Source organism: Belonocnema kinseyi, chromosome 9 (assembly GCF_010883055.1).
Source record: "Belonocnema kinseyi isolate 2016_QV_RU_SX_M_011 chromosome 9, B_treatae_v1, whole genome shotgun sequence".
Taxonomy (NCBI): Eukaryota; Metazoa; Arthropoda; class Insecta; order Hymenoptera; family Cynipidae; genus Belonocnema; species Belonocnema kinseyi.
This window is the reverse complement of record NC_046665.1, coordinates 4,401,424-4,415,403: the sequence shown is the minus strand read 5'-3', so window position 1 is coordinate 4,415,403 and position 13,980 is coordinate 4,401,424. Positions and strand designations below refer to the sequence as shown.

Sequence of the window (13,980 nt, the reverse complement as noted above, 5' to 3'; positions counted from 1 at the left end):
GAAAATTTGTCATAAGGACAACCGCAGGATTTCGCCGGGAGCGGGTGCTAATCTTGAAAATTGCACCCGCTTCCAGCGAAATCGCGGTAAAATTTCAGCCACAACCACGTCTCACGACCGTGAGATAGATGGCTACAGTCTGTAAAGGAATCAATACGACGATCCAGCAAAAGCCTCGTGCACCTTAAGAACTCGGAGCGACCCAAGGACTACCGCCTACTGCATTTTTCCCGCAAGTGTTTTAGCATATTGTTGACACGCAGGGATGCTTTTTAAGCCATTATCAAGTGAAAGCTTGGCACCTCCAAGAGCGCCGATGATAAGGACGATCAATTTAACTCAATATTCCGGGTACAATTTTTGCAATTCCCTTATAAGGTCTCGATACCTCTCTTTCTTTTCATTCTTCTTGGCTATGATGTTTTTGTCAGCTGGTGCCGAGAATTCGATAACGACCATGGTTCGCTTCTTGCAGTCAAGAAGTACCATGTCAGGTCTCGAGTGAGCAACAGAAACAATCGTCGAGAATATAAAGTTCCAGTATATGCGGCACTTCCCATTCTCGACAATTTACTCGATTTCCCTAGGAGCATTTAGAGGAGCGATATTAAGGTTAATGCCGTAGGAGTGACAGAGATGGTAATAAAGCACTCTTAGTGCCGCATTGTGCCTTTGAATGTAGGACGTTCCCGTGTGAGTTGGACAACTAGATATTATGTGAGCTAAATGCTCGGGGTGTGCATGGCACGCCCTGCAGCTATCGTCGGGAATGTCTTGGCTCAAAATGTGGCGACGATATGTTAAGGTGAAAATGACAGTGGAAACATTAAGGTAGAAACAGTCTTGGCATGCAAAAATGAAACCCTCCGTACCAGACTTCAATCCGGACGATTTAAGGAAAGCAAACGTTACCTCACAAGACATTGACTGATCATTCACATTTCTGTGGAAGATACCGTGCATCCTCTTATCGAGGAGCTGTTCACGAAAGTTTTTCTCTTATGCTTTCTTAATCCGGGCTTTCAAGAGTGAGTATCCTAGATAGATAAGATTTGATGCATTTTGCTCACCACTAATACTGAAGTCAAATCCGAGTGTTTCAATAGCCTCCTCCGCTGCTTTGTACAGAAACGCTCCTTTGCCCACTTATTCGTGATTCCTGACCATTTTAAGAAAAGGGTCTCTTCCATTTGCAACTCAATGTGCTGTACCCAGAATAATCCTGTTGTGAAGACATTCAAGACTCCATATTCGGCGACCACCTTGACGGCGTGAGACGTACAGTCGCGGAACGGAAGACTTAAGATGCATGCTACTACTACTCCAAATGAATAGAGTACTACCGGGACGGCAAGCATGTTCGTTTGAGATACTTTGTTCCTCGCCGACAGTCCGGAAGACCAAATCTGTCGGATGAGACGTTTGTATCTGCTTCGAAGAGTATCCTTTATAGATGTCACATCCTGAATGCGGCGCTGTGGCACGCCCAGGTATGTATAGGTCTCTCCAGCGCAAAGAGGTCGTATAGCGCTTCTATCAACGAGCTCAGAAGCTTCAGGGATGTCATTAAGTTTTCCTCGCTTCAAATAAACCTTGGCGCATTTGTCTAACCCAAATTCCATTCCAATTTCCTTAGTATATCGTTCGACAATCCCTAGAGCTAGATGTAGTTGCTCTTTGTTTTTAGCATATATCTTAAGATCGTCCATGTAAAATACATGAGTGACCTTGTACTTTGGATCTGCAGGTTTGCCGCACAAGTAACCGTCGGAATGGCGAAGTGCTAGAGGCAGTGGCAATAATGTAAGGCAAAAGAGGAGTGGACTCATGGTGTCGCCCTGAAAAACACCTCTCTGAAAGGTGACCTTGTTAGTTGTCACATGATTTTTTCCAGATGAGATAGTAAATCTGGTTTTCCAAAGCGGCATCAATCTCTATGCACCCAACTATTTGCGGATGAACCTTTAAGATTTCCAAAAGACAGATGATAAGTCTATGGGAGGTCGTACCGAAAGCTTTCCGATAATGAATCCAGGCCATCGATAGGTCATGCTGGTAGAATGCTGCATCTTTGCAGACACATCTATCGATGAGCAGGTTCTCCCGACATCCGGCTATGGCTTTCTTTGAGCCTCGTTGTTCATACATTTCTTGCCACACAGGTTCAATTGCCCGAACAATCCTATCATTTAGGATAGCTGTGAATATCTTACAAAGTGTGTTCAGACAAGTTATTGGCCTTTAATTCTTCGGGTCAGCTAAGTTGCCTATTTTCGGCAGGAGTATTGTGCGACCTTCTACCAACCACTCTGGAATCGGCTCTTCCGACTTCAAATATGGGGTGAAAATACGGACCAAATGCTGGTGGGTTGAAGAAAACTACTTCCACCAGAAGGTTTTGATACAATCTGGTCCCGGTGCGTAATAGTTCTTCATCCCTCTTAATACTTTTTTCACCTCCTCGATAGTGATGGGTGGGCATTCTTTATCACGTGTTATGAGGGCAACACGTAACTCCTTGAAGCTATTTATATTTTCTGAGTCTTCGTTCAGTCTGTACTGACCTTCGTAAACTTCTCTCCAAAATACTTTGACCTCCTCGGGTTTGGGTTGGAGTTCGACAGTAACTGGAGGGTCTTGGAAGAGTCGAGATGGGTTAGAAAGAAACTGTTGATTTTCTCTGACCCACCTCTCCCTCCGCTCTAGACTTCTCTTAGCGTCACATAGTATCCGTATTCTCTCAACAATATGCTGCCTGATGGTCAGCAGCTTTGACTTGTTAAGTGTGTGATAACGGGTCAGGAGTTCGCGCGCGAACTTTCGAACCTTGGCGGTAAAATTCCTGCCAGATGTGATGTAGTCGATCACACACTGAATGCGGGGCGCGTACTGTCTTGCCCAGCCTATCTTTATGGCAAGGTGATGCATTCGTCTTTTGGTCTTATGATCAACCGTTGGTTTTGTTTTACGGTTCGCATCGGCCAAAGCTCTCGCTGCATTACACACACAATAATTGATAGCCTAGAGATCGGATTCTCCGGGTGTCCACGAAGCTCGTCATCCATTTCAGCCAAATCTTTAGTCTTGAGAGAAACCTTAGTAACCATATTCAGCAGAAACCCTTGGTACAGGGACCCTCTATCTGCAACCCGAGGACGAGTTCGGTGGCTTTGTCATAGGCCCTTCGGTTTGATTCTGGAGGAATGCATCCCCAATATTTCTATTAATTGGCTTTCCATCTCCTTTTGTCCAATTGTTCATAGTTTACCCCTGTTCCGTCTTCTATGTTTCCAGGATTAAATAACTCCCCCCTTTCTTCTTCCCATCTTGTTAATTCTATCGCCCTCCTACTCTCTTTTACCTCCATAAAACACTTCCTCGCGAATCCCCTCCCTTTCCGTACCTCAGCTTCGTCTCAATTTTCCATGCCCTCTTTCCTGCTCCAGTACTTAATTTATCCCTTTGCGCTTCTTCTCTCGCCATATATCCTGGCTTCCTCCAGTCTACCCCTAGTGTCCACCTTATATACCTTTCTTGCAAACTCTCAATATGTTTCCTTTCTTTCAATCCCCATATTTCTACTTCATAACCTAATACCGGTCATAGCAGCGAATCAAATAACCACATTCTCCTTCTCCATTTTTTTAAAACCTTATTCTTATTCACCATATCTGATTCATTACTCGTGCTTCTTTTTTATCCTTTCTCTTATATAAGCTCTATAATGTCAATTAGTTTTGCAAGGTATATCCCAAATATCCCTTCTTCATCTTCTGCCATCAACACTATATTGTCTGCGTATGTCAGTGCATATATCGTTTCCTTCCCTATCATAACTCCTCCCTAACCTCTTCTCCTCATTTCTTCTTCCAAGTCTGATATCAATATATTAAATAGAAGTTAGCTCAGTGGAAATCATGGCCTCATTCCTCTCACCAAATAGAAACTATATCCTACTTTATCTCCTTCCTTTACCCTGCTTTTGGTTTCTCTAAAAATGTCCGCAGACTAGAGTGACCATAAAAAAACATTTTTGGTTTTTTAGGAGCGATAGGCAAGTAACGGTAGTTTATACGATTGTATTGATTTCCTTTTTAATTTGCAACGATGGATAGTCACTGCATTTTTCCATAATTAAAACTCATTGAGAGCTTTTGAAATAAAACTGCTGAATCAAGAAGCTTATTTCAAGCTATATTTCAGCTTGAAATCGCTATCCAGAGTTGTGATAATTATTATTTACATTCTCATCAATATTTCAATTCTCTCAATAACACTTACTTCTGTTTCAATAACCAATTCTTTGAAGAAGCCTCAGGAGTAACAATGGGACCGCCAATCTCACCTGTAATAGCCAACATCTTTATGGAACTTAGAGAATAAGATGTGTGTTTTTTTAGGTTACTGGTCCAAAATTTGTTTATTAGAGCATTCTGAGGGATCCCTCAGAATACAGTATGAGGTTATGACAACACGTCGGTTGTCCTTACCAAATATACAAAAGTGGGCATTTTTGAGCCTAAAATGTAAAATAGAGGGAGTGATGTTGGTGGTAGAGATCTTAGTCTACAAGTATTTGTAGTGTAATTCAATAGAGAGACGTATCTAAGAGAGGTTATGGTGTGGTGTTACATTCCAGTTTTAAAGTTATAGAAATTGTACGAGGTCGTAAGTTATAATAATGTTACAAAATACGATAAAAATGTTAATACTTTACTTCGCCTGTGAGACGCAAAACAGGATTGTGAATATAATTAATAAATAAAATTACTGTGATCAATGTGATTTCTGATGCGTTCAATTATTCGATCACTACAACAACTGCTTTATATCTTCGCTCACTCACTCCAACGACATCACCGTTAGAGTGAGTGCGTGAACGAAGAAATATAACAATACATAGCGCCACTGTTTACTACGTGAATGAACTAGACCAGATAATTTGTATCGAGAACAACTACCTATCTCTAATATAACTATCTACTACTACTTATAATTTCTGCCTCACTCCACCTGTGAGACGGCACAGAAATGACATTGATCACAACAAACAGTTTTATTAATTATTTATTCACAATCCTGTTTTTTGACTCACAGGCGGAGTAAAGTATGAACATTTGTATTATATTTTGTAATATTATTATGACTTACGACCTTGTATAATTTCTATATATTTAAAACTGGAATTTAATACCACACATAACGTTTCTTAGGTACGACTCTCTTTTGAATTACACTACAAACACTTATAGGCAACAATCTCTACCATCAATGTCACTCCCTCTATTTTACATTTTAGGCTAAAAAATGCCCATTTTTGTATACTTGATAAGGACAACCTACGTGTTTTCGAAACGTCGTATTGTATTCTGAGGAATTACGGGTGAGATTGGAGATCCCATTGCTGCTCCTGAGGCTTGTTCATAGAAAGGTTCTATTAAAGGCATGAGCAAAAAAAAGGATAGAAAAAAGATCCGATTAGCCAATCAGGTGCGACCAATTTCCATGGTGAGGCGCTTTGCCAGTCACAGGCTTCATAGAGAGTATACATAAGAACAGCATAACCTGGTGCTTCAGTTTCAGGTTAACCCTATAGACTTGAACTAAAATGTTCGCGAAAGGTCGGCAAAAATTCGTAGTTTTTATACGCGATTGGAGCTCGAATTATATTTTTTTATTATAATGATGACTCATAGTGAAAGTGTTGAATCTATTAATAATTTTTAAGTAGATGCTCCCAGAGATAAAGTTGCATGAAAAGAATATTAGTAGTTGTTGTAGTAAAGTAGTTGTTGTAAATAATGAGTACCTTCAGGTTTATAAAGAGTGTTTTTTTTCAAATAAATTGAATAACCATTTATATTGAAACATCTTCTCGTCTCCAAGAATTTCGTAGCAAAACAAATTTTCGTACGTGTTCAATCACACAACTCGTCGATGGTTCAAAATCTTCCCCGAAGAATAGCAGAGTTGCAACAAAAAGTTCAATATGGATTGAAACACACAGCTTATCGATGATTTAATCTCTTATCGAAGAATAATTAAAAAACAAGAGGTTTTGAAAAATTATTCGTGTTTTTTAATTAACGAACTGTAAAAGAAGGCTTATACATAAATGATGCATGTGGGCGTATGCATGAAAAGGGCTCTATGGTCAATTCTAATTTAGGAGATATTCGCGTTTTCTTAAGTCAGGGTTACAATTATAATGCGTTTTAATAAGAAAACGGTAAGGAACATTGTTATAAAGTTAATAAGTAAATGGTGGAGTTCATGTTGAGTGATTACAAGGATTTTCTTCATGGAATAGGATTTGGCCGTAGCTCGGCATATGTAATTATATATTAGTTAAGAAAAATTCTCTTAAGTGATTTTTTTAAATTAAAAAATGGCGGGGATTTAGAAGTTCGAAATTTGTTGTAACTTTTTTTTTGAAAACTCAAAGATCTAAAATAGCGTTTTTGAAAATACGTGTACTCCGATTCTTTTGATTGTTTCACAAGAAGTCGTACATGTGCTCCACAAGTCCTGAAAGTTTTATCTTGAGACTGCCAGTGGTTAATGAGAAAATCAATCAACCGTAAGGTTCTACACGACGAAGCGAGTCTATTGCGTTTTCGAAATGGAAATTACAGTCTGTATTTGTTTTGTACCATCAATTGTAATATAATTGTTAAATCTTTCGCTTGTCCTTTAGCCCAGTTATACATTTCTCTGGCATTTGTGATCTGATTGTCGTGCATCATGTGGTTTTCAGCAAAATCTACTTGAACAAGAATTTGACCCACTACTAAATTATACTTCAATCTATTGATACACATACTTTGTTGCTTGGTAACATTTATTAAAATTACACGCTATATATGCAAGATTAAAAATTAAATGAGCTATCCAATACTTGACGGTTGGAAATAGTAGAGAATTAGACTTAGCCAATTGTTTTATATTTTTACCAATAAACATAAGTTTGGCGTTCTGATGGGGAATGCAGACACAAACGTTGTGGGTGTCACTTGTTCAAGTCAGAACACACTCATACGGTCTTAATTATGCAAACTCTGAAAATCCAATTGCTTCTCCAGGAAAAGCGACCTTAAGAAGTATATGCAACTCTCTTAGATTACATCAAACTAAACGTTTTTGAACGTTTTTAAACGTTTATTTTTTCTCTATTTCCTTTCGCGGATAACCAATCGTTTTGCGTTATCTTTTGCTCAATGCAGCTTTTTCAAAAATTTTCTTTCAATTGTTTGGAGCTTGCAGCTTGCAAAGTGTCGCTTTACATACTTTTCTGAGGGTGTCTTGCTTTTGTTTCTTAGTTTTTAGCTCAAGAAAATTGATATATCTTTTTCTGTGAGAATTCGAGAACAGGCGTTTAAGGAGGAACGAGGTTTCTCTTTGTCTAGTTTAGAAAATTCAGTGTCACTTTCAGATAAAATTTTACTGTCTACATTCATATCCATTTGCAATGAAAAATTTTTGCGAATACTCTCGGGGACAGGCTTCACAATTTTTAACATAACTGTGGTCATATCTGCCAAAAAGATTGTAAAATCTTTTTCTAATAGGCATTTTTGCAACGATGTATCGAGATAAGAATAGACTAAAAAAACAAATATTTAAACTCGTTCCAACGAACAGAAGCAAAATAGTTTTGAGCAAGCAGTGTCGCGAATCGCAGTGGATGTGGCGCGGTGTGGCGCAATGATAGTCGCTTCGTCGTGTAGAACTTTACGTTTTATTTATTTTCTTATTAACCATTGAAGGCCTCAAAAGAAACCTTTCGGGATTTATGGAACACAAGTATGGCTTCTTACAAAAAATAGGAGGAAATGTAATTTCAAAAAAGCGATTTTAGATTTTTTGTTGTTAACAAAATGTACACATTTTTTTCTAACCATATATTTTTTTATTTAAAAGTAGATGTCAATATGAACAATTTAAGAGCTTAAAAATAAAATCGGTGATTAGAACCGAAGTTATAAAATATATTTGCAAAAAGTTACAAAAAATTTTTAATTCCTATATCTCCGTTAATTTGTCAAATTTTTAAAAATCACTTTAAGCCATTTTTCTTCACTAATATATAACTGTATACACCGAGTTACAGCCAAATCCTATTTCATAAAAAAATCTTTTCATCACTTGGCATGTACTCCACCATATATATGTTGGAAGCCTGTTCACAAGTGACGAAAAGATAGGTGAAAAGTTATATAGGCGTATAAACGAAGATGAAAAGATTATTGGTAACGCAGGGCCCACTCTCAAAATGGAAAACCTAGTAAATAAAGTTGTACAGGTAATAGATAATTCTATATTTATACCGAGTGTGTTATACGATATCGAGACGTGGACCTATTAGGAAAAGAATAAAAGTAAAACTAACGCGATTAACATGAAGTACCTGCGTGTGCTATGCGGAAAACACTGATAAACGAATTGAGTAATGAGATAAACCTTAAAAAATGTGGTGTAGAGGAGTCATTAGTTGATATACGTATAAAAGAAAGTCTTGGATAGCTTAGACATGTTAAGAGAATGAAAGATGAACGACTAAGGAAAAAAGTGTATCAAAGTAAATTATATGGCAGCGTGCCTAGAGGCAGACCGCAGAAAGAATGGTTAGAATGTGTAAATGAAACCCTAAATTGAAGAGACATAACAAGGCGTAGAAACACAAGAGCTTGCATAAAAATGCATGGACGTGAATGAAGCTAGAGAGGTATGCTAATATAGAACAATTTGGCGACAAATAGTTTATAACAAAAAGTCACCGAGTGAGTCACGCCTATCTCGAAAGAGAAATGGCTTTATGGTATAATAAGCACCTCCTCTGTGCCTTGAGTGAATCTTGTTTTATGCGTCCCGTCAGAACATATTAAAATCCTTGCTTCTCGAACAGATATTTTGTCAACTCTAGATCTATAAACTCTTCGTTCCCAATTTTCAAGCCAAGATAGAAGTTCACGCAAAGCCTTAAAAAAATAATAAAATATATTAATATATTTATTTTTGTTCAATGATAAATAATTATTATTCTTACCTTATAAGCCCTTGAATCTGGTAGAAAAGCTGCTTCAGGATCATTTTTATTCAAGATATCGAACACATTTTTCATCCTAAAAAAGAACTCGGACGTTATCTCTCAGCCTTTGAATAGTTCCGGATAAATTCTGAGACCTGTTAAAAGATATTTTTCCGCTGATAATCTAAAACACAGTGTTTCTATATTAATAGAATAATAAAATAAATTATTGCTTTTATCAATGACTGAATAATTAACTGCAGCACCAGGATTAGTCGCATTTGCAGCATATTATTGGGATCAGGATGATCTTCAGTTAGGTGAGGAGACCATTTTCCTGTGTAGTGGTTTTTATCTACATTAAAAACAATTTGCGCAAATATTTCCACTCAATTTAAGGCTTGCTTGGAACAACCTGTCAGAAGTGTGGATAATTGATTCTATCTCCCTCGGAACGTTCGGCAGCGTGGGGTCGCGACGACCACCGTAAGAGCGACAGAGATGGCAACAAAGCACATTTAGGGCCGCATTATACGCCAACTCAATATTAAGAAACAAAAAATTTTACAACATGCTGCTCAAAAGGCTGCTGAGATAGAAGACAAAATCAAATGTATACCAAAGTAATGAGTTTATATAATTCAATTGTTGTTTGATATTTTATAAACTGATCGAGTAGCTTAGTGAATTAGGCTTGAAAAACCGGGAAAACGCCTTGAATTTGAATCGGTCCATTGGATAGACACCCTGCTAACGCACGCTCTCCTCGTGTCGTCGTTCGTAGCAAATCGCCCATGCGCGCTGCACATCGCCTCGTCAGTGCCGCATCGAGGAAGTTTTTCTCCAACATTTATCCCTAGACAAGTTTTCCTACAATAATAATTAAATAAAAAAGATTGGTTACAAGCATTGCTTCGCATGCGCCAAGCAGGACAATTCGTTAGAAAATTGACAATTTCAGATGTCTGCAGCCCTAAAGTATTTGATGGCTTTTCTTGCAAGGTTTCACAGTCATGTATCTAGTCTGAAGAACTTGGGTCGCCATATTGGAGCTGCCATTATGGATTTTGGTATTTTGACTTTGGATTTGAAATCAGCAACTCGAAAAACTGCCGAGTAGTTATTTCCAGTCATATCATCTTATTTTTTAAATTTTGTCAGTCATATTGTACGCGCCATTTTAAACTTTATCATTTTGACTTAGGATTCAAAATCAACGATATGAAAAACCCCAGAATAGTACTTTTCAGTCGTATCGATGTTTTTTCAGGAATCTGGTCCGCCATATTGGAGATGCTGTTTCAAATGCTGACTTCGGGTTCAAAAGAAATTTAAATAAATATTTCAAAAATTTCTGGAGTGTAGTTTTATTCATCTGTAACTTTTAAAAACAGGGAGAAAATTTTCTTTTTTTAAAGAGATAATCAGTGCAAAAGAAGTAGAAAGTTTATCTATTAATAATTTTTCTTATGGATTTTGGCAAATCTTCCTGTTGCCACAATTTAACTAAATTTCCTGTTATTTACACTCTTTCGTTTTTCAGCCTATCGGATTGTTAAATTATCTGAATTCGGAAGAAAAAGTCCCAGACTCATTTCTCGAAGTGGAAAGATTAAATAATCGTGATAATTTAAAAATAGCAATAGACCATGCATCAAAGAATATGAAGAGCCCTAATTGGATAAAATTTGAGCGACATGTTCGCGTCCTCGAAAATCAAGTGGAGAATGTTTTTCAACATTGGGGTGCTCGTGTTGGCATAGAACGGAGAGAAAAGATTAAAGAAAGGCCAATCGTCCTTAGGAAACGGAGAGAACGAGTTAAATCGGAAGCAAACTGGAGATTATTTTATTACAAGTTCAACGAGGATCATGCAATGCCGAATTTGATTTGGAACCATAAAACGAGAGAAGAATTAAGAACAGCACTTGAAAATGAAATACGAGCATTTACGACAGACAAAGACTTATCTGGTGGAACTCTGATTGCTTGGAATCACAGGGAATTCGAAGTTCAATATCAATGCTTGTCGGATGAAGTTAAAATAGGCGATTACTACCTAAGGCTACTGCTGGAAAAGGATAGCCCCGACAGTCCTATCCGAAAATCGTAAGTTTGTTAACATTATTTAACACTTTTGAGATCAGAAATCTAGAGATCGCTCGCAAGATCTTTTTCGCAAGATCGACGCTTTGCTTTCACTTTTTGGTTCAAGAACATGGATAGAAGAATCTTTGACAAAATTTATAGTCTCCACAATTGTACAAAATTGTATTTTGATTCCTCACGAAGCTCTTTGAACTATACAAAAAATCTAGAAATTTTAATAATTTTCGGCAAAAAATAGCAGAAATCCAAAAATTTTCATAGTTCTGAAAATCTGTACTAGGAGTTGGCCCGTTACTTTGTATGGTACCGCCGCGAATGGTTCCAGTTTCTTCATCGGGGAAGAAACCCGTAAGGTGCTTTCCTGTGGCGGAGAATAGGAAGGTCGGTTTCTGTACAAGCAAGTGCCCATTAAGGATTTTCGAGTGTGCACGAAAAGAAATTTTTAGTAATATTTAGAACTCATCGAGTTCAAAGATGAGCTTTTTATTAAAATGTTGCTCTCAATTAGCTTTACCAATACCATTAGACTTGTCTCACCCCACCCTATCCGCAACGCTTGATAATCGTGATAATCGTGATTTCTGCCCACATGCTTACCATGAATTAGTAATGAATGTTTTACACTACTTTCTTGTTGTATAATAAATTCTTATTGTTACTGTTCGATTCGATCAGAGGCTTGGTCATTTTCTTTCTAGTTTGTAACTTTGGAAAAGTCAGAGTGTGCACTCTGGTAGGTTTCGAAATTCGTACATAATTGATCAATATGGTTATCATCTCCTGCAGATACCATCGTACGTTCTCTTTAAAGTGTTTCATGTGGCCTTTGACAAGTTCTTTTTTTCAAAAAATAAGACTGAAGATTTTCTAACGATTGGTCAAATTTTGAAATGGATCGTTGAACTTCTGTCCTTTCAATTATAGGCTTAAATGGTTTGTTCCTGGGTCTTTATTAAGCTAGCCGCCGTCGCTGTCCTCACTGTCGTCGCTGTCTTTGCTGCTCTCGGCACGGGTACTGTCATAAACTATAAGTTCTTTTTGGCCAGTAGGTATAGTAACACTCTGTTCTTTCTGAAACGTACTGGATTCTGGAGCATGATTTTCCAAGACAACCTTGCTGCCGGTGGTTCCACCTCGTGCTATATAATCAGCTATCGCATTGCCTTCTGTCTCTTGATGATCGGGAATATGATTCCAGGTCTGTTTAAGGGTCTTTAGTGCTTTTCTTAGTTCTTTGAACTGTTATTACGGGGGTACTGTCGAGGAGGGAAATGGGGAAGTGGAATAGCCAAAATCCGGGTAGAACACAATTAAAAATAGACCAAGTGAAATATAACGTGGCATTTATTGTCACTTACAGGATCAGTAGATTATCACAAGGGCAAAGGGCCGATCGGATGATTGAAGTTTTGGGCGAGACCGTGACAGAGCAGGTTGTAAGTCCTCCTTGGTAGGTGAGCGTGGGGTGGGATAGCGTGACGAATTCCCCAGGGTAAGATTAAAAACACTGTAGACTCCACGAGCGATAAAGCGCGACTGACTGCGGACCGCACCGTCGTCCGATGCTTCGGGACCCCTCGGGGGTTTCCGTGCCTTCTCGCGTACGGCCCACCGCCCTTTTCGTGCAGGGCCGTACCGACTTCTCTGCTCTGGTAACAGATCTCTTACAGTCTGTTCGACTAAAAAAAGGCTTTCCATCAGAAGTCTGATAATTTGGTATAACTGTCAATAAAGAATATTGAATGCATATTTATCCGCAGTTTGTTGATGCCATTTTCCATCGCTTTGTCTTACAGTAGTATGTTCAGATATATTCCACGAATGATCGTAGCTGAACCACACACCGATACTGCTTTCCATGTATTCGCTTTTGTTGTAAATTCACGCTCCATCTACATACACGTCTGTAGTTTTATGGCATAATTTTGAGAAGCGAGGGTTAGTAGCGCTGGGGGTGCACTTTAAAGTGGAAAATCCTCTTTCGGCATTGGAAAGTAGGGATTAATACTAGAGAGAAGACTATTTTTCTTCCGGTATACCGGGGCATCTGATTCGCCGCTTTGATTCATATTTTCAATTTTTAAATGGGCTGGTGGCTTAAAGATTAATCTAAATCTTCTTTTTTGGGGACCTTTTTTCCTTTTGCCGGGCGCGGATCCAGTGCTTGATGTAGGTGGCAGTAGGAGCCTTGTTTCTAAGCTCTTAGGATCCACGGGGCTCGGATTCAGAATGTATAATCTTCTCATCGAGCTAGTCACTATCGGCTTCGATACAGTAGATGTAGCTTTTGGCCTGTCCATTGATTGTTGCCTTCCAGATCGAGTGGTTCGATCTGTTTTCTTTGGTTCATTAGTAGCTATTTCGAGATTCATATTTTTCTTAATAATGTCCTTAGTCGTGGATTGTTTAAGCGGTAAGACCCTGTAAGTAATCATTTCGGCTGATATAGTTTGAACACCGTTACATTATCCAATGGGGTTTCCAGATAAGGCATCTGCTTCCCTGTGTTACTTCTAATTTTTATTTTTGGAGGTATATTGGTACTCGTTTAGTCTCTTTCGCCAACGAAGTAGCCTTGGACCAAGGTTATCAATATATGCCATTCAATGGATGGGTTCATGGTCGCATACTAAAATGAATTCGCGTGCATATAAATATAGGTGGAAATTCATTATGCCGTATAAAACAGCCAGACATTCTTTTTCAGACTCAAGATAGCTTCTACTGCATATGCAGGAACGTCAATCGGTAATTTGAAGGTAGCTCTGCTAAAGATTTCGCTAATTTTGATTAGTTCTTAATAAATCGCCGATAATACCTTGAGACACCCAAGAATTGTCTCA

The 13,980-nt window shown here is 38.3% G+C and overlaps 1 protein-coding gene across 1 annotated transcript in view; it reads left to right on the top strand.

Annotated features, from left to right (window-relative positions):
- The window catches only part of LOC117179665 (dnaJ homolog subfamily C member 13), a 231,313-nt gene that overhangs the window by 102,077 nt on the left and 115,256 nt on the right, over nucleotides 1–13,980 (top strand). The window contains exon 6 of the mRNA XM_033371683.1: nucleotides 10,572–11,137. Within this exon, the coding sequence (XP_033227574.1) occupies nucleotides 10,572–11,137 (566 nt within the window). The remainder of the gene's footprint in view (nucleotides 1–10,571; nucleotides 11,138–13,980) is intronic.